A 21,720-nucleotide genomic window follows, 5' to 3' on the forward strand; every position below is an offset into this window, starting at 1 on the left:
TTAAGTTAAGCACCAATGTGGACCCCCAGAACAAATGGATATAATCTGATCATCAACAAGTTTAGGCTTGAAATTAGGTGAAGGTTTGTAACTATTAGAGGAGTGAAGTTCTGGACCAGCTTCCCAAGAGGAGCAGTGGGAGCAAAAAACCTGACTTCAAAACTAAGCATGATACATTTATAGAGGGGATGGTATGACAAGACTGCCTACAATGGCATGTGGCCCACCATTGACGGCCTGTAGCAAAACACCCCAACAGATAGAGACAAGACAATAGATGGGGAGGGCTCTGAGTTACGACAGAGAATTCTTTCCCAGGTATCTTCCTGGTGGGTCTTTCCCACTTTCTCAGGATCTAATTGATCACTGTATTTGGGGTTGGGAAGGAATTTTTCCCAGGTCAGATTAGCAGAGACCCTGAGTGGGTGTTTTGTTTTTTGTTTTTTGCCTTCCTCTACTAGGGTGACCAGATGTCCTGATTTTAAAGGGACAATCCTGATTTTTGGATCTTTCCTATTACCCCTCACCCCCATCCCGATTTTTCACACTTGCTGTCTGGTCACCCTATCCTCTACAGCATGGGTCACTTGAAGGTTTAAACTAGTGTAAATGATGAGTTATCTGTAACTTGCAGTCTTTAAACCATGATGTGAGTACTTCAGTAACTCGGCCAGAGGTTAGGGGTCTATTACAGGACTGAGTGGGTGTGGCCTGCAAGGTGCAGAAGGTCGGACTCGATGATGATGGTCACTTCTGATTTCAGTAAGCGTATCTGAGTAAGAATATACATTACAATTTTAAACCTAATCCGTGTCCCTTAAGTGACTTGCCACAAGATGTCAGAACATGTTAGTATTAAAGCTGAGTGGGTCTAATTTAATTTTTTTTTTAATATTTAATTTTCTTTCTTTTTGTAGGAATTCGACACAGTGCTCCTAACTTAGAAATTCTCTGATAGCTTCAGAACAAACAAACACCAAACTGGAGTTTTCAGTTGCCTAAGTGGTCCCTGGAATCATGGTTAAAGTTGCCTCACCCTCCCTCCCTCCCCCTGGGGCCAGGCACGAAATTTGCCCCCCACGCGCACCGCCCCATTGGCCTGACTGGAGTTGCCCCCTTCCCCCCCCAACAGAGAAATCAAACTATGCCCCTGTGTGTGTAGGGTACAGAGCCCGCCCCGGGGGGTGTCACATGAACCCCGTCCGTGGGAGTGTCACGCAAATTCCCTCCCCTCTGAGTGGGGGGTGCATAACCCTCTCCCACCCCTTATGGGGTGTCACCCTGCCCCCATGAAGCGCTTGTTCCCGGCAGCGGGGGGGTCACACTCCCCCCGTTTCCCGTGACGCGGGGGGGGGGCAAACGCACCCTGTGAGGGACTGATCATGGGGGAGCCGCATGATCGCCCCTCTCTGGCCGGGATCCCCCCCCTTATTTCGGGGCCAGTCCCTCTTCCCGGAGCGGAGACTCACCCGCTTCCCTCCGCTTCAACCGCTGCCAACCGCTTCTCCCGTAACCATGGCGACACAACGGCGGGACCAGAAGCCCCTGCGCGGCGCGCTCGAGCAACGGCGTCCGGAGCGTCCCGCCCCCCGACCTTACCAGCAAGGAGTCAGGTGGTCGGGGAGTGGGCGGGGCCGGTGCTGGAGGAGACCAGAACGTGGGACAGCCCCGTCCCCGTCCGCCGCGCGCGCAGGTACGGGGAGTCAGCAGGCGCTGGGCCGAAGGGAAATGGGAGGAGGAGGGTCGCGCTAGCGTGTGGGAAATGCGGGGAGTGAGGGTCCCGGGAGGCGGGATGGGGTAAGGGGGGTCTGGGCAGAGGGGAAAGGGGTCTGGATTAGGGGGTATATGTGGAGGAGGAGGAGGGTCTGGAGAGGGTGTGGGATATGCGGGGAGTGAGGGTCTAGGAAGGCGGGATGGGGTAAGGGGGGTCTGGGGAGAGGGGTCTGGCTTAGGGGATATATGTGGAGGAGGAGGAGGAGGGTCTGGGTGAGGGGAAGGGGCGGGGGTCTGGCCAGGGTGTGGGATATGTGGGGAGTGAGGGTCTAGGGAGGCGGGATGGGGTAAGGGGGTCTGGGCAGAGGGGAAAGGGGTCTGGCTTAGGGGATATATGTGGAGGAGGGGGGTCTGGCCAGGGTGTGGGATATGTAGGGAGTGAGGGTCCAGGGAGGCGGGATGGGGTAAGGGGGGTCTGGGCAGAGGGGAAAGGGGTCTGGCTTAGGGGGTATATGTGGAGGAGGAGGAGGAGGGTCTGGGTGAGGGGAAGGGGGGGTCTGGCCAGGGTGTGGGATATGTGGGGAGTGAGGGTCTAGGGAGGCGGGATGGGGTAAGGGGGTCTTGGCAGAGGGGAAAGGGGTCTGGCTTAGGGGATATATGTGGAGGAGGAGGGTCTGGGTGAGGGGAAGTGGGGGTCTGGCCAGGGTGTGGGATATGTAGGGAGTGAGGGTCCAGGGAGGCGGGATGGGGTAAGGGGGTCTGGGCAGAGGGGAAAGGGGTCTGGCTTAGGGGGTATATGTGGAGGAGGAGGAGGAGGGTCTGGGTGAGGGGAAGGGGGGGGTCTGGCCAGGGTGTGGGATATGTGGGGAGTGAGGGTCTAGGGAGGCGGGATGGGGTAAGGAGGTCTGGGCAGAGGGGAAAGGGGTCTGGCTTAGGGGATATATGTGGAGGAGGAGGGTCTGGGTGAGGGGAAGGGGGGGTCTGGCCAGGGTGTGGGATATGTAGGGAGTGAGGATCTAGGGAGGCGGGATGGGGTAAGGGGGTCTGGGCAGAGGGGAAAGGGGTCTGGCTTAGGGGGTATATGTGGAGGAGGAGGAGGGTCTGGGTGAGGGGAAGGGGGGGGGTCTGGCCAGGGTGTGGGATATGTGGGGAGTGAGGGTCTAGGGAGGCGGGATGGGGTAAGGGGGTCTGGGCAGAGGGGAAAGGGGTCTGGCTTAGGGGGTATATGTGGAGGAGGAGGAGGAGGGTCTGGGTGAGGGGAAGGGGGGGGTCTGGCCAGGGTGTGGGATATGTGGGGAGTGAGGGTCCAGGGAGGCGGGATGGGGTAAGGAGGTCTGGGCAGAGGGGAAAGGGGTCTGGCTTAGGGGATATATGTGGAGGAGGAGGGTCTGGGTGAGGGGAAGGGGGGGTCTGGCCAGGGTGTGGGATATGTAGGGAGTGAGGATCTAGGGAGGCGGGATGGGGTAAGGGGTCTGGGCAGAGGGGAAAGGGGTCTGGCTTAGGGGGTATATGTGGAGGAGGAGGAGGAGGGTCTGGGTGAGGGGAAGGGGGGGTCTGGCCAGGGTGTGGGATATGTGGGGAGTGAGGGTCTAGGGAGACAGGGGATTGGGTAAGGGGGTCTGGGCAGATGGGAAAGGGGTCTGGCTTAGGGAGTATATGTGGAGGAGGGTGTGGGTGAGGTGAAGGGGGTCTAAGTAGGGGGTGGGTGGGAGATGGAGTTTCCTGGACTATAAGACCAGGAGGAACCACACTGTGGTTTTCTGGTCTGACCTCTTCTAACTCAGGTCATGGATTTCCCTGAACTAATTCCTGTTTGAATTAGAGTACTGTATATCTTTTAGAAAAACATCCAACTTTGATTTAAAAGTTGCTAGTTTTGGAGAATCCACCATGACCTTGGTAAATTGTTAAAAATGTACACCTTCAGATTTGTCTAGCTTCAACTTCTGGCTATTGGAGCTTGTTATTCCTTTCTCTGCTAGGGTTTCCAACCCTCCTGGTTTCACCGAGAGTCTCCCGGAATCAGGCCCTATCTCCCGGAGGCTACTGAAGCCAAACTGGGAGATTTTAGGCGCTAAAAGTCTGGGGGTGCAGTGGGGTTAAGGCAGGCTCCCTACGTTCCCCCTACCCCGCGTCACTCCCGAAAGTGCCAAAGGGATGTGCCACAGCTCCTAGGTGGGGGGAGGGATGGGGACAGCGGGCTCGGGACTCTGTGCACTGCCCCGCCCTATGTGCCAACTCCACAGCTCCCATTGGCCGGGAACTGTGAACTGTGGGGGCGGTGCCTGTGAGCGCGGGCAGTGTGTGGAGACCTTCCCCCCCCCTCCTCGCACACACCTAGGAGCCGCTGCCAGAGGGACATATCAGCTGCTTCCGGGAGCAGTGCAGAGCCAGGGTAGGCAGGGAGCTTGCCTTAGCCCCTCTGTGCAGCCAACCGGGAGCCGCCTGAGGTAAGCGCCTCCTGGCTGGAGCCCACGCCCTCCTGCACCCCTGCCCCAGCCCTGAGTCCTGTTCATACATCCAAGAATTGTATCAGCCCTTTTGGCCATAGTATCTCACTGCAAGCTCATGTTCAGTTGATCCTGTAAGTATGGGCTACATTCTTTGTTCCTAGATTAATGACTTTGCATTTTAATATGACCAAATGTATACTGTTTATTTTCGCCCAGTTTTCCAGCAATCCAGATCACTCTAGATCAGTGACCTGTACTCTTCATTATTTACCATGCACCCAATGTTTGTGTTATCTTTAAACTTTTTCAATGATTTATTTCAGAGTAGCAGCCGTGTTAGTCTGTATTCAGAAAAGGAGTACTTGTGTTAGTCTCTAAGGTGCCACGAGTACTCCTTTTCTTTTTTCAATGATTTATGTTTTCTTCCAGCTCATTGATAAAAATATTAAATAGCATAGGCCCAAATTCACTGTACACACCCACACAATGATATTCCCCTTTTACGACTACATTATGAAACCTGTACTTTAGCCAGTTTTTAATCCATTTAATGTGTGTCAGGTTAATTTTGTAACATTTTAATCTTTTTATGAAAATGTCATACGGTATCAGGTCAACTGTCTTACAGAAGTCCAAGTATGTTGCAGCAATACTATTACCTTTATCAACCAAACTAGTAATTTCATTTAAAAAACCAAACAGACGATATCAAGTTAGTTTGACAGGATCTATTTTTCATAAATACATGACGAATGGCATTAATTATATTACTCTCCTTTAATTCTTTATTGTTTGAGTCCTGTATCAGCCACTCTGTTATTTTGCTCAGGATTGATATCTGGCTGACAGGCCTATGGTTACCTGAATCATCTTGTTTACCCTTTTAAAATGTTGGCACATTAGCTTTCTTCCATTTTCTGGAATTACCCCAATGTAAATTGACACACATGGTCCAGCAAACTCCTTGGGCTGGCTCTTGTAAATCTCTTGGATTTAAGTTACCTGGACTTGCTGATTTTAAAATGTTTAACTTCGGTAGCTGCTGTTTAACAGCCTTCTGTGTTACTATTAGAATGGAAAGTGTTTTTTTATCTTATAAGATAACTACATTATCTCTGTTTTTTACCCCAAATACAGAACAGAAATATTTATTGAACTTTCTGCATTATTATTGAAGGCTCTACCATTTCCATCTAGGAATGGACTGATACCATTGTTAGGATTCTTTTTGTCCCTAATCTTAAAAATACCACCCGCTCCTTCTTATTTTCCTTAACTCTACTTTCCACAGATTGTTCCTTGTTTCTTTCAGCTTCCCTTATCAACGTTCTACAATTCCTGGTTTCTGATTTAATCAACCTCCCCTTCAATTTGTTATATTGTTTTATTTGTTACAGCTGCCTTTACTTCCCCTCTAAGCCAAGTGTTTTTTATCCAGTACAATCTTCTTTCTCAATTGTGTGACCGTGGCTTTTTGGGTCTCCAGTAAAATGTTCTTGAACAATTTCCAATTATTCACATTTTTCTGTTTAAATGTCATTTGGCTCATAATAGTTTTCGTTTTATGAAATTAGTCCTTATAAAGCACCAAGTATATGTATTACTGGTTTGAATTTCATTTGGTTTGCACATAACAAATGTGATCACTTGTATCTAAGCTACCCCAAAATTTTAGTTCTGTGATCAGTTCCTTTTTCTATCAAGAGAAGATCTAATATTGAATTCCCCCATGTTGGTTGTAATGCTTTTGAGATAGGAAATTGTTGTCTCAGTTTTGAAATACTGAGGATGTTTTAGTACTGGCAGCATATGAAACCTCCAGTGTCTGTTGCTCAGATTGAAGTCCCCCATGGTCATGCAGCTCTTTTTCTATATGTTCCTAAGGAGCTGGTCATCCTGTTCAAATCTAAGGGTGGTTTGTGGCAGATACTGACTGTTACCCTATCTTGTGCTTTATCTGTCAGGACAGGGGTTCTCAGACTTTTGTACTGGTGACCCCTTTCACACAGAGAGCCTCTGAGTGCGATCTCCACCCCCTTATACATTAAAAATATTTTTTATATATTTAACACCATTATAAATGCTGGAGGCAAAGTGGGGTTTGGGGTGGAGGCTGACAGGTTGTGAATGCTGTAATAACCTCATGACCCCCTGAGGGGTCCCAACCCCCAGTTTGAGAACCCTTGTGTTAGGACACTGATCCATAAGCATTCAAAATCATTTTCTTCCAAGTTGTCAGTGACTTAGAAGCAGGTAATGTCATTTTTGACATGGAGTGTTACTTCCCTTCCCCTTTTGCCCACTAAATCCTGAATAATTAGGTTATAACCTTGATGGTTCTGGACGCAGGTGGGGAGAGGAGGTCTGGGTGAGAGGAGAACATATATTACAGCATTCTACAGTCACTACTTCTTGGTAGTTGCTTTGCCTCATTCAGGTTGGATGGCTTAGTGAATGAAGCAGAGATGCATTCATTGAACAGGGAAGATACATTATTATTTTAGGTTTCAGAGTAGCAGCCGTGTTAGTCTGTATTCGCAAAAAGAAAAGGAGGACTTGTGGCACCTTAGAGACTAACCAATTTATTAGAGCATAAGCTTTCGTGAGCTACAGCTCACTTCCTCAGATGCATATCGTGGAAACTGCAGCGATATGCATCTGAGGAAGTGAGCTGTAGCTCACGAAAGCTTATGCTCTAATAAATTGGTTAGTCTCTAAGGTGCCACAAGTCCTCCTTTTCTTTTTATTATTATTTTAATGCATTACTGTATCAGTATATTTCATTTATTAAAATATTTAAAAATAAGTAGATAATTTTCCCAGTGGGAATTAATATTTTAAAAATTCTTTGAAAGCAATTGTTTTCCTCTTTGTTTCTATTTTTAATAAGCTGTTTAAAAGTAAGTGCTGTAACTCTTTCTCATTCACTGTGCATCATGCATCTTGTGTGCTCAGTCAGGAATTGATCATTCTGAATTAATAGTATGTGATTAACAACTGCCTCCTAATCCACATGTAGCATATGGGGGAACTGGGAAGCACAGATAAAGAACCAATTTCAGCCTCGCAGAGTTAGGCCTGTGTGTGTGATGATAATTGGGCTTTTCTTGGCTTTTGAGTGCTTGACTGTGCTTTGCATGAAGTATTTGTATAATTCAGATACTGTGTGCTGCACTAAACATGAGTTAGTGTTTTGCTTGACAAAGATGGACTTGCATACCTTTTTTTATACAATTAAGCACGTGCATAAGTGCTTTACTGAATTGGAGCCTTAGTGTCCAGTGGGTAGAGCACTGGATTGGAAGCCCAGGAGATGACTTTCTGCTTCATTTTTCCCATCTGCCAAATCGGGATTGAGATACTCTTCCCCACTTCATAAATTACTCTGTGCCCATGGATGAAAATGGTATAAATACTTTGCTCTTTCCATATAGCACTAAGTCTTATTGTTAGTATTAAACAAATAATGATAATCTGTTTGTTGATAATTTCTTAACATTCATAATCATTGTGTATTGACTGCTCAAAATGTTTAGGAACCATAACAAAATTGTTATACCCATGTTCTTGATATTTGTAATGTATAGTTGACTTAAGTAGGATTTTTGTCTCTTGAATTCTCATTTTTCTCTATAAAAAGAATGAACATCATTCTCTGTTTGTCCCTACTGTCATGATGCTCACAAATGTCATCTCCATCGTTGGAAAAACAAAACAAAAGTGAGCATTTTGTTTTCCATAGCAAAAAAATGTAATGGGACAAATTTAGAGTGGCTGGAAAAAGGTATAATTCAATTGAAGTCTCTGAAATTACTCTGGCTTTCAGTAGGGATAAATATGCCCCAGTGTTACCTTGCGACTGACGCTTCTATCGTGGGCTTACCCCTTTTATATCCAGGTCCTTTTAAGGTATCTACGTCAATGGTAATATAAATACTGTTTTTCCCCAGAAGAAATCAGGGTGGGGAGAATCCCCATTGAACTATGGTTGGGTCCTAGCCTTAAAATCTTTAAGTAATATCAGGTTTCATAGTGGTAGCCGTGTAGTCTGTGTCAGCAAAAAGAACGAGGAGTACTTGTGGCACCTTACAGACTAACATTTATTTGGGCATAAGCTTTCGTGGGCTAAAACCCACTTCATCACGAAAGCTTATGCCCAAATAAATTTGTTAGTCTCTAAGGTGCCACAAGTACTCCTTGTTCTTTTTTCAAGTAATATCAGTGTATTGTACAATGGTTACACTGCAAACATAATTTTGCAGCTTACCTTTTTTATAGCATATGCAGGATTTAGATATGTCAGACCTGCTGCTCCTCTTTAAAAGCTGAACATCTGAAAACCTGGATTTTGGATCTTTGACCTGTAGCTTGCCAGTGATGCTCTTGATACACTTGACAGGCATTGTGAGAATCCGCTATCCAGGTTTTACTCTGATCTTGAAGCTTCTCACGCTGAAACTATTAAAGCAATGAGCAGAACTTAAGAGAGGATTTGCTTCTTGGTTTATTATTTAAATGCCTTCAAAAGTATAACCAGAAACCTTGGACTAGTTTTTCACACTGTGTGTAAAATTCATGGGTTCCTTGACTTGTGTTCTGATGTAATGTCTGGACTTATCAGGTAAGAAAAAAGCCTATTAAAAATAAAGTGAATATGTTTATGCCACCTACAATCGGCCTCTTTTTGGAAGGAATTATTAATGGGAGGCATTTGTTTTTAAATAATTTAGGGGTAAAAATTCTGCAAGGTAGGAAACTGACGGGGTCAAAAACATAGAATAGAAAAGTATTGATATGAGAAAATGGCCTTGAGCAGGGCTTCTCAGACTGGGGTTTGGGACCCCTCAGGGAGTCGTGATGTTATTACATGGGGGGTTACGAGCTGTCAACCTCCACCCCAACCCTGCTTTGCCTCCAGCATTTATAATGGTGTTAAATATATAAAAAAGTGTTTTTAATGTATAAGGGGGATTGCACTCAGAGGCTTGCTGTGTGAAAGGGGTCACCAGTATAAAAGTTTGAGAACCACCGACCTAAAGAGAGGATAGAGTTAGCAAAGGGAAATCATTCAGAGTGAAAGGGGGGATACTTTTTTGGGAGGGGGTGGGGAAGGGGGTTTGTACGTAAATGGCCTTGACTTACACAAGTGAATAAATAGAGAGAAGCAGAGAAACTAATATTCCAGAGAGAGTGCTGTGTGAATTTCAGTTTAAATTGAGTGATTGATTGAGGGAACCAAAAGTAGGCATATGGTCAGATTCATTCCTGCTGTGATCAACTGGGGGGTGATTCAACCAGAGAGAACAGGTGGTAGTATTGCTCCCTCGCAGTTGCCACTGGGAAAAGGCAGCTCTGAATTATGTCAGGAACCCTGCTGGTATAGGATGCGCTGGATCAACACATCTCCTAGCTGCTCTGACCCTGCATCCTCTTCAACCAGTGCTACCCACCTGCAGCCCACCTGCATTCTGTGTGCTGCCAGAGATCTCCATCTGCTTCTGCCAGCAAAGACCTTGAGTTGACTTAGCCGATAGCCTACAAGGAAGAATAATACAGAGAAGCCAAGAGAAATTTCGGGAGGTGTTTCAGTAGTGCATTAAATGTGTGTGTACAACGTCTTAAAGCAGCATCCGATGAAGTGAGCTGTAGCTCACGAAAGCTCATGCTCAAATAAATTGGTTAGTCTCTAAGGTGCCACAAGTCCTCCTTTTCTTTTAGTAATAAGCAACAGTGTCTTGTGTATAGATAAGGAGTGATGACAGCTGGATAATTTACAAACATGAGGATAAAATAGAAGCAGTTTATCCTGAATATAGTTACTCAGGAGGTAATTGTTAAAATAGATCAAAATGGGAATATCCGTGATTGAAATATAGAACCACCCACATTTAAAAAGAGAATTAAGGAGTTTTGACCATTTACTATTTTTAATACATCTCAAATATTTCATCATAAACTCCCCTCTCTTGTCCTCCATATCCTCTCTAACTTCTCCTTTGGTTTCCTCTTACTCCCGGTTTTCACCATCTCTCATACAGCCCCCTTTCCTGCACACCAAGCAACTTCCTTCATCGCTTTAAACCCTATTTTTGTAATCTTCTATTATTAATCTCTTCCACAATGGTTCTTCTGTGTGTACTTGTGCTGTATTCAGTATTGTATTTGTTTAAATTAGAGTGTACCCCTTCAGGACAGGGACCTAAGCCTTCTGTGTGTTCTGGACAGTGTCATGCACACTTACAGTGCTCTATGAATAAGAAATGAAAATGTCCCACCATGGAAGTTGAGACCTGTCAGGTTAGTTCTGGGATTGCTTTCCAGTGCATTCACAGTAGATGCATGCTTGTATAGTCTGCTGTCCTCAGCAGTTCACCAGAGTCTGCATTTGGCAGCCTTCTGGACCTAGTGTAAGAGCTATTAGGTTGGGCAGGCTTTGGTAGAGTCTTATGGTGAATTTTGTTAATAAACAGAGGTTCTCTTATATTTTATTGATCTTGAATTTTTTTCTCTTAAAATGAGGTTCCCAGATGCATTTTGTACTGAGAGCTTCATGCATGCATTAGATTAAAGGGGCACTTTTAGGTCAGTTAAGGACCAGATTTTTTTTTTTAAGCCAATGTATTGTTTTTCCCAGTCCCTTAATCCTTCCCATCGGCAGTGAAAAAGGGTTGCCACCTCTGAGTACAAAAAAAGGGACAGCCAGGATGATCCCGAGCCCATAAAACTGGACAGCTGCCAATTTATGCTAAGCCCCCTTACAGGTTTCTTGGGACAACTACCTCAAAAAAGGGACGATCCTGGGAAAACCTGGACAGGTGGCAACCGTAACTGGGAGTAAATTTTTTTGTGTTTGATGTTCAATGCCAGTAAAACATTCATGTTCCTCATGCAGACTTCAGCATGTTTAACACTATTCAAAAGGGGCTAATCCTTCAGTCATTCCTGAAGTTGTTTTAACATGTTTTGTTGAAAGCACCACCACAGATTGGTCCCTAAAACTGGAAGTTTATCTTATTAGTTTTGCCACTGCCTTTATGAACTCAATTTAAAATTAAAATGATTTTGCTTTTCAGTTAGAGCCCCTCACAGCAGCATCTGATAGAAGATATTCCTCCTCCTTAAAAATGTGAAGTTAATTTCAGTTTTCAGATTTAAATGAATGCAAAGTATATTTTACTTAGTTCGGAAAAAATAAATTCAGACTCTTACAAGCACTTGAGATTTTTATGACTTCAAAGAATTATCATTTATTTCATAATGGCCAGAAGTGCAGTGGATGATTTGGAGAACAAATGGAAGGATAAGGTCCCTGCCCTGAAGAACTTACAAATTTATAATAGATATGATATGGTGAGTGCAGGTACAAATAATAGGGATGGGAAGGACAAAGGTTAACAGGCAAACTAGCCACGTTATTTCTCCTACAGGATGAGAGAGAAGAGAGAGAGTATTTCTGTTTTGAAATAGTCAGAAGGTACTTGGATGCTATGGCAGTGGGGTGATACAAGTAAATAAATCATAGAGTAACTCAGTTTAGGTATGTGTACAAACAGGTGGGAAAACCAAGTTGTTTTCCATTATTATAATTGAATCACTTGTAGCTGTTGCAGTTGAGGTAAGTTTTTAAGGCAGTATTTGAATGCAGAGAGGGTGGCGGTTTGGTGGATCAGACTTCTGAGGGCATTCTAGAAGGAAACAACCTTCATGGATTATCTGATAGGAGCATTAAATCCATGAGGGCAGTTAAAGGAATAACATCCAAGTTAAAAACCTCCCTTCTGTCTGTATTACTTAATTCTATTACAGTTAATGACTAACTGAAAGAGGTTAGCATAAAAAGTGATTTTTTTCTCAGGTTTGTGTTTTACAGCACTTTGTATATAGTCAGTTTCAAATGTATCTCCTGCATAGATTGTTTGCCCCCTGGTCTGGGTGAATCTCTCTCACACAGCAACATGGTATGTTAAAATATTAGGGCGGGATAAAACTTCAGACAATATATTTGTAAAACCACAAATATTGACACAATGAATCAGCAGTATGTGTAGTATATGACAGACTTCAAAATCAATTTTTGAAATGACTAGATTGTAAATTGATGGTCACTTATAATCAGTGAAAGAGTAATTAATGGCTACAGAATAAATAACAATAGGCTTTTGAAAAGACTCAAGTAGCTGAATTCAGCTTTTTATATGGTGACAATTCACATGCGCAAAACTAAATTTCACATTAGTACTGCATGTACTTTATGTTCTTTTGGGCAACAAACTAGAATTTGAGAGAAGCATTTTGACCCACATTTCCAAGTGTTTTGCAGACAACCCAGAGTACATGCACAATTGGAGCCACTGGAGAGTTTACAAATCCCCGAATTAGTTGTGTGTACGTTGTGCGTTGGGCATGCACTTTTGAACATGTGAACCTTTATGTTGTGATGTGTTAGTTTTTGCTTATTTCTGCAGACTAAGAAGATAGACTATAGTTTGATCTAGTAAAATAAGAAATATGCTGTTCCATTTAGCTCAAAGTGGTGATAATTTTTCACATGCTGATTAAGCTTCACAATTAGTATATTTTATCCAAAAGAAGCAGATTGCAATCTGCTTTATAGACAATATATAGGTCACTAGACCCTTCACTAAAATGTAGTCATTTCGGGAGTAGGATGTGGCATAAACTTAATATTCCAAAGCTAGGAATACTGCATATTAATTTAGGAGAGAAAGGGAAGAATATCTTCAACTGAAACAATAGGAGAAACATAGATCTGTCAGAACAGAATGGCCAGAGTTGGAGTTTAGTTGGGACAGACAGTCCTTTTTATTACCCCCCCACCCCACCCCCGGCCAATACTGTACTTTATGACTGTAACTATAGGTTTTCAGAAGCTTGCTTTTTTGTTCACCCTGTGTGTCTGACCAGTAGAACTATATTAATCTCGTAGCTTTTCTTCATGATCATGTTGAAGTCATTGACAAAACAAGCAATGAATTCTATTAGATTGTATGTGGGCTGCACTTTCTACAGTATTTTGTGTATCCAGGCTACAGTATAAGCATCCCACAATTAGTAAGTAACTATACAAACACTGAGCTGTGCATGTCTTTTAATTAATGGAGAGGAGTGGTTCCCATAAACTTCTTTATTCTGTTATAGAATTCTAACTCCCTGTTTCTAATCCTAATCTCTTGCCAGTTCCTATGTGTTGCAATCACAGCAGCAGAAAACAATAATGTTCATATCAAAACATTTTACAAGGACTTGTAGGAGTGGAAAATGTAGAATATGTTGCAACTATATGCTGTATGTAGCATCTTTAGGCTTGGAAAGATTAGATTTTTATCGGTAAATGTGGGCATTGATTTCACCACACACGCGCTGACTAAACAGTATTTCTGTAGATACTTTGCTTATCTTTAAATTTCAATTAAGATAAATTCTTCTTGAGAACTTGTTAGAGGCTGTTATTAAATAATTGTCTGACACCCCAACATTTTCCTGCAACTGTGCAAATATAAATAGATGATAAAAAAAAGCTTTAAACCCCAAATTTTGTGAAACTATGAACATGTAAATTGATAAAAATAGAAAAAAGCTTAAAAATAAACATAGATATTATCTGTCAAAATTAGGAAAAAAAAAATTAATTCTGCCAAGCCTGAATATCTCCCATGCCCAAATGCTTCAGAGGAGTAAATAATACAATTACAGAGATAAATCCGAAACAATAGCAGAGAGGAAATTAAATAATACATAGGAGGGATGAAAGTGATCTTTTCACCTGAGATTTGAAAACAAATGGAAAGCCAAATGTGGAGGTGGGGAGGAGATAGATAAAGGGAAACAATGTTAGGCAGTTGGAGTAGCAAAGCAGAAGTATTTTGCACCAACCATGGTGAAATTCGTGGGGGGCTGGGACAGAAAGAAGAGAGAGGTGCTGAATAAGCAGAAGCAGGCATGAAGAAATGAGCATGAGGCCAGTGCAAGGCCATGTAGTTTCTTCAAAACAAGGACTGCAGTTTTGATCTTGGAGGTAATAGGGAATTAGAGGTGTTGTAGAGTATTGCCCATGTGTGGGAACATGCAGTAGGACGGGTGAAATCATCATTCACGTGACAGTCTGGAGATAGGACTTGAGGCACCAAGAATCTAGAACTGTAGGGCTGGAAGGGATGAAGTCTAGCCCTCTGTCCTGAGGCAGGACCAAGTAAACATAGACCATCACTGATAGGTATTTGTCCAACCTGTTCTTAAAAACCTCCAATGATGGGGATTCCACAACCTCCCCTGGCAGGCGTTTCCAGTAACCACCTTATCATTAGAAAGATTTTCCAAATATCTAACCAAAATCTTCCTTGCTTCATATTAAGCGCCTTACCTTCACTAGGCATGGAGAACAACTGATCAACATCCTCTTTGTAACTGGCTGTTATCAGGTCCCTCATTAGTCGTCTTATCTCAAGACTAAATACACACATTTTTTACCTTTCCTAATAGGTCAGGTTTTCTAAACCTTTTTCATTTTTGCTGCTGTCTGGGGAAGAGTTGCAATAAAGAAGCAAAGAAAAGATGAACTATGGATTAGGATTTTAAGTAGGGTGGATTTGAAGCAATCATATTTTGTGGGGAGATGGTGATAAATTGACTTACATTAAGGGAAAAGGAAAGTCAGTCTGCTGCTGCTAACAGTGGAGTTTCCAAATGTTAGACAGTTGCATGGTTCTGTGTTGGTGTCCTGACTTCCTTCCATCTTGAAATTTTACTGAACATCAGTACAAAAGGAGTAAAATTCCACCTCATTTCAATCAGATTATTCTCTGTTCTAAAGCTATGGTCAGTTTAATATTTGTGTTCTGCTAAACGGAGGGGTTTTAATAATCGCCTATATATCACCTGTGTTTTCTTTTTTAGATTTCTGATTGCCATGGCTGCAGTTGACAGTTTCTACCTCTTGTACCGGGAGATTGGTCGTTCTTGTCATTGTTATGTGGAGGCACTGGCTTTAGTTGGAGCCTGGTATACGGCCAGAAAATGCTTCACTCTTGTATGTGATTCTTACAGCTTGATCAGACTGCATTTCATTCCCAAGCTGGTGAGCAGGGCCGATTTGGTCAAGCAGTATGGAAGATGGGCTGTAGTCACTGGTAAGAGAACGTTGTTTTCATCTGTATTTTATTTGAAAGATACTTTCCCCCTCCTTGCGCTTAGTTATTATCTACCCTTTGGTGATACATGTACTATATTTTGTGGAGCTATTTTTCAGATGAATCTGGACCTTTCATAGTAAATACTGGCCCTGAAATAACAGCATTGACAATTAAACTCTCCAGCACTTTTCATCCCTTTTAAACAGAGGATCCAGTCTCTCAGTGTTTAGGGGGGTCCTACTGACTTCAGTTGTGCTCTTACAATCTGACACCACCTCTTTCCATGCAAATATTACTGAATTCTGCCATTCTTTTTCCTTTACTTAGCCACTCTGCTGCTTCTGCATGTCTGATCAGACTCATCAGCCATTGACATCTAAGAAGATGAGCAGAGACCACTAGTTGAAAAGTGACTATTGAAGTAGCAGAATGGCAGGCAGATATGTACCCACTGTCTTGTTCATACTCCTTGTATAACGACTTACACAACGCACTCAGATTTGGCGCAGGGTAAAATTTGCACCTCTGACACATTCTCTTCACCAGACTTGCCTCAGTCTTCTAGTCCTGTATTCTAAACCCTACACCACTATGTTACTTTCTACTGTAGGTAGCACAGCTGGTATTGGAAAAGCCTATGCAGAGGAACTGGCAAGCCGTGGCATCAACATTATCTTAATCAGCCGGAGCAAAGAGAAGCTGGAGGCCGTAGCTAAAGACATAGCCGAAACCTATAAAGTTGAAACTGCTGTTATAGTAGCAGATTTCAGCAAAGGTCGTGAGGTTTACTCTTCCATTAAGGAAGCCCTAAGAGACCAAGACATTGGGATTTTGGTGAATAATGTAGGAGTGTTTTATTCCTACCCGGAATATTTTACCAGGTTGTCTGAGGACAAAGTGTGGGAAATTGTCAATGTAAATATTGCTGCTGCTAACATGATGGTGCATATAGTGCTGCCAGGAATGGTACAGAGGAAAAGAGGTGCGATTGTGAATGTTTCTTCTGGATCCTGCTGCAAACCCACACCACAGATGGCAGCGTATTCAGCCTCCAAGGTAAGCCAGGGGGCAGAATGTGCTTCACCCTACCGTGCCAGTTGGGAGCTTCGCTAGCTCATGCAGAGGGGCATGAGGCTATTTATTTGTATTGTGGTAGTGCTTCAGAGCTTCAGTCGTGGATCAGGGCACCATTTGGTAAACGCTATACAAAAAATGGCTTCACCTGTTGGTCCATTTAGAGTGGCTGGTGTTACAAATGACGCTAGCCTGAGCCTTCTGCAGCACAAGGCCTGGGCCTCCTCTCTACACAGGGATGCAAAAGAGAGGGAAGGCTCTGGACTTCATTCTTTGCCTCTCCCCTCTAGGCACCCACACAGGGCAAGTCCCAGATCATTTCAGATGTTTTAAGATATATTCTACCTAACTAAAACATAAGAGACTCTAAGGTTCTTCTCATATAATGCTTATTTTTTAAGAAGCAAAGTGTTCCCAGTAATTTGCTGTGGATTACAGTAAACTAGTAAACCTCTAAAAGAAGTTTAGCATAGCTACTTGCCGGTAGTTTTTGTTGTTGTTAAATTAATCTTTTATTAAATGTTACTTTCAGAACAGAAAGTGCTATTTTTTGCAACATTTAGAGAAAAAGATGTGCCTTAATGTCTCACTTACCTAGATGTGGAATTTCATATATTAATATTACAGTACTGCCTAGAAGTTTTAGAAGTGACCCAAATCTTTGTGATAGCAGTAGAACTAGTATCAGAGACTTCCTGCCTCCTCCATACAAGATCCCATGAAGGGGTAGGATTACTAAAGCCCCATTCCTGTAATACTTTAAGCATGTGAGTAATCCCACTGACTTCAGTTGAACTACTAACAGGCTAAGTGTTTGGAGGATCAGGGCCAAGGCTGCCAGGAAATAGAGAAGCACTAATGGGGCTGTGGACATTGCAGGTTCAGTTTCTGCTTCAGGCAAATTATTTTTATTTTTAAAGTTTGTGGGGGGGTTGTTTTTAATGTTTAGTTTGTTTCCCCTCCCCACAAGCAGAGTGAGTTTGGGAAGGGAAGATGACTACCTTCTTCCCACTATGCCCCATACGCAATTGTGGGAGAGAATCCCATGAGTCATCATCCAGCAGTGGAGCAATGCAGGAAGGATGTGCAAGTGTGGCAATCCAGGATCGTACTGGCTGGCCACTAAGTTACCAGCACTGCACTGATGTCGCAGGCATCTGACTAACCATTTACCATGGTAGCACTGCAGCATACAATGTTACAGCAATGTTACTACTATGAGAAGAGTGTACCAAACTTATTTATTGTGCTGTGCTTGATCTCCATAATCCCCGCTATCAGGTTTATGATGCCAAAGGTTAGTTTTTAAATTGGGGAGTTAAATGAGCTGAGGAAGGTGTTTGGGCCATACCCATACATTTAGGCCTTAATTCTGTAAACATGCATGTGTGTAATTTTACACATGAGTACTTGTTAGCTTCAGTGAGAATACGTGCATTTGAAAAGTTAAGCACATGTATAATGTTTGCAGGAGCAGGACCTAAATGACTACACACAGTGCTGGCTAATGCACCAAGTAAACTGCGGAGGGAGGGGGGGGGTATTAAAGAAAAAATGTTTCACTTGTAAATTCAGGTAGTGTTTGCAACAATAGTAGGCTTCAATACAACAAAAAATCAGCCAGAAGTAAGTGTCTTTAAAATTGACATACCTTTAAACTAATTAACTGGGTCTCCTACAATTTGCTGAAAAAAACAAACAGATGCTGAAAACGGGGAACCATGGTCATGCTATAAAAACATATTTTGGGTTTTTTTCTAGTATTTGTCAAAATATGCGGGTTTTTTTATAACCCTTTTGTCAGAATAGTAGTATAATTTCCAAGATAATAGTTTTAATAATACTTTACACCAAGACTTTATTCCCCCTCTCCCCCATGCAAAACTGAGGAATCCTAATTTTCTGCTTTTATCTTACCAGGCCTACTTGGACCACTTCAGTAGAGCACTACATTACGAATATGCTTCAAAAGGAATCTTTATTCAGAGTTTAATCCCATTCTTCATCTCCACAAAAATGACACAATTTGGTGATCACATTCTGTCAAACAAGTTTTTGTTTGTGCCTTCAGCTAAAGTATATGCACGTCATGCTGTTTCCACCCTTGGGATATCCAGAAGGACTACAGGATACTGGATCCATTCTATTCAGGTAACAATTAATCCAACTAGTTTACATTAGTAAATCTCATTACCTTTTCAAAGGGGGAAATTTAATCTTTTGGCTTCCATTGATTTTCATGGGAGTTGAGAAGCTAAAACAAGTGCAACGTTTTGGACATTTCTTTCTAATCTGCAGCACAAACCAGTCAACCTAAATTAGGGTGACCAAATGTCCCATTTTTAAAGGGGCAGTCCAGTTTTTGGGGATTTTTCTTAAATAGGTGCCTATTATCCCCAACCCCTGTCCTGTTTTTTCACAGTTGCTATCTGGTCACCCTAACCTAAACCAGAGGCACTGCTCCATATTTCTTGACCGCTTCCATGTTTAATCAAATTATGACTGGACTACGTATTTTGCTTTAGGAGGAGAGGGAGAATCTGATTGCTACTTTTAATTTGCAGCCCAAATTTTAAAAAATTACATTCAAAAACACATAAAGGGTTACCAAATTAAATTAATAGACAGCAGGTTTAAAACAAACAAAAGGAAGTATTTTTTTCATATAAAACAGTCAGTCTGCGGAACTCCTTGTCAGAGGATATTGTAAAAGCCAAGACTATAACAGGGTTCAAAAAAGCACTAGATAAGTTCATGGAGGATAGGTCCATCAATGGCTATTAGCTAGGATGGGCAGGAATGGTGTCCCTAGCCTCTGTTTGCCAGAAGCTGGGAATGGTTGACAGGGGATGGATCACTTGATGATTACCTGTTCTGTTCATTCCCTCTGGGGCACCTGGCATTGGCCACTGTTGGAAGACAGGATACTGGGCTAGATGGATCGTTGGTCTGACCCACTATGGCCATTCTTACGTAACATCTTGCATCTCTTTTAACTTGAATATGTCTGTTCTAATTGCATGCTCTTCACAGTTCAATAACTGTTTCCATTGAAATACACTTAAAATTTCCTGAAAATATTTGTGTTTTAAAAAATTGTTACAAAATCTACATCTTTAGCCACAACTACCTGAAAATGTGTCTCCGTTTAATGTAGATTTCCTTTATTGCACAGTATCTGCCCAGAACCTCACTTTGTAAAGGGACTGGTGTGAGCACTAATGATACCTGCTGGCTAATTTGGATCATTTTGTGAAGTGGGAAAGGAGGGACGTAAGGGGTGGAGATTAGGAAAAAATGAAGGAGAGAGCATGGAGTTAGTTGTTTATTCATAAAGATATATTTGCAGAACCTGATCTTACACCTGTATGAGTAAGGTGGTTCTAAGGTGCATAACATTATATTTAGTTACAGCATTTGTTTTTTAATTTTAATTGTCATATACTGTATTTTGTTCTATTTAATGTAAAATAATAAGTGTTGATCAGAAAAGGAGTGGGATTTCCATGGTAGTTTGAAAAACTGCAAGTTTACTGAGAACAGATCCTTTAACCTTTTCCCTCTCTCTTTTGTAGTTTCTGCTTGCACAGTACATACCAGAATGGTTCTGGGTTTGGGGAATGCAGATTCTCAACAGTGCTCTACGTCGGGATGCCGTATCCCACAGAATATATTAGGAATATCATCTAGGAAATAGCCAATGTGCTAAACTACTGCAGTAACCTAATTTGAGCATTGGAACAACTCTTTTAGAAAAAACAAAGTTTGCTAGTATGTTTTCATCACAAACAATATACATATCATAGTTACCAGAAAAGTCTGGATCCTGCCCCTCTCTTTGTACTACTGGGCTCAGAGCAAAAGCTAAGCAGGACATAACTGATTTTTGTTGAGTTTAGTTTAGATAGCTAAATCTCTGAGTTTCTCATGTAACTGAATGAGAGTGGGCAGTGTGCTGATCCTGCATGGAATTGACTGGCTTCTGTATGGAAATCCTAATAATATGAATGGGAATTTAGGTAGCCTGGTGTTTTGCAGGATTGGCACTGGAAGAGGTGAAGGGGATCCCAAATCATGTTGTGTTATAAAGACAATCTCAGATTTTAGATAAACTAAATCTCTCTACAGTGGACTATCTTGTGTTGGTTTTCCAGTCTTGTCATTGCAGGTGTTACGTTGAAAAATGTATAAGGTTACTTTTCAAAACTGGGAAAAGGGTAGGATGCATTTAAGCCTTTTTAGTTAATTCTTTTGTTCGTGTGACAGAGCAGCAATAAAGTTCAAATAAAAATGTTTGCTTGCTTGCTTTCCTGTACCAAGTGTGAAAGATTTTGATCCAATTTTCAAGAGGATACTCCATTCATAATCTGATGTCTGAAGAATTTAATCAGATACTTAAACTATTTTAAAAAGTCCGATTTAAGGTAGAGTTTTGAGTTTTTAAAATATATTTAGGTCGTCTTTCTTCTGTAAGTGAAAACCCTATTTAATTTTGTAACATTTGCTTTTATGCAGCTAGTAGCATTTTTTATTACTTTCTGTCCACCTTGTTGTCATACACTATGGTGTTAATACTCACCGCAAAAGCTAAATTTTCTGGGAGTCAAATGTGCAAATTTGTTGTTGTCTAGATATAAATCCCATGTTAAACCAGAATCTGAATTGTGCACAGTAGATTTATCACTCAGTTTTCAATGTAATATCATTAGGATTCTGTATTACCACTCCCTTAACTGTTACAGTGAGACCACTAAAAATATAGAATAATGATATAGAAGAAACTTCATGTAGTATCTGGTAGAGCAGTGGATATCTTCTAATTTGTGTTAATAGATCTGCTACCCATGATGACATGATTTGCCCTGTATTCAATGCCAACCTCTTGTGTGGGATACAGGCCTAAAGAGCAGCAGGAACAATGTACAGCTCCACTGTGGGAGGGAGGGAGGCAGGCCATGCAGGAGTACTCTGCACCTCTTGGACAGCAGAGCAGTGCTTCATGGCAGCAACATGGAGAGAGAGAGAGAGTTCACATGGGTCCAAGAACTACATCTATTAATTGCCCAGAACCCCACGGTGGAGGGCATATAGCAGGTTATAGCCTCTGATAGAGCCCAGATGATGCAATTGTGGCTGCAAAATAAAACTGGCTCCTTCATGCCTGCTGTGGGTTGGGAAAGTAGGATTCTCCCCCACCACCCAACTCCACTTACCGTAGGTGCACTGTGCAAAGCCTGAATATTTACTTTGTATAGGGGGATTAGAATTCAGCCCCAGTTGAATAAAGGATGGGTGCTGATGCGACTAATTACAAATCTGTTACAAGGTGG

At 42.3% G+C, this 21,720-nt stretch overlaps 2 protein-coding genes across 4 annotated transcripts in view; one reads left to right on the plus strand and one right to left on the minus strand.

Moving 5' to 3' along the window:
- Positions 1 to 1,587, minus strand: part of DNAAF1 (dynein axonemal assembly factor 1) — a gene marked incomplete at its 5' end in the record, with an annotated part of 33,402 nt that extends 31,815 nt beyond the window's left edge. For 2 of the 3 annotated variants that reach the window (XM_084644672.1, XM_084644671.1), the window contains one exon: positions 1,470 to 1,587. The remainder of the gene's footprint in view (positions 1 to 1,469) is intronic. The other variant, XM_084644673.1, reaches the window with a different exon arrangement.
- Positions 1,396 to 20,793, plus strand: HSDL1 (hydroxysteroid dehydrogenase like 1; the record flags this gene model as incomplete). The annotated part of the gene is given in 6 exon segments (XM_084644674.1): positions 1,396 to 1,417; positions 1,420 to 1,693; positions 15,081 to 15,313; positions 15,927 to 16,372; positions 18,311 to 18,541; positions 19,966 to 20,793. Coding segments are annotated over 6 exon segments (1,308 nt in total). The 3' UTR covers positions 20,068 to 20,793.
- Positions 20,794 to 21,720: the final 927 nt, after the last annotated feature.

Source organism: Lepidochelys olivacea (genome assembly GCF_965140295.1).
Source record: "Lepidochelys olivacea isolate rLepOli2 genome assembly, chromosome: 12".
NCBI classification, from domain to species: domain Eukaryota; kingdom Metazoa; phylum Chordata; order Testudines; family Cheloniidae; genus Lepidochelys; species Lepidochelys olivacea.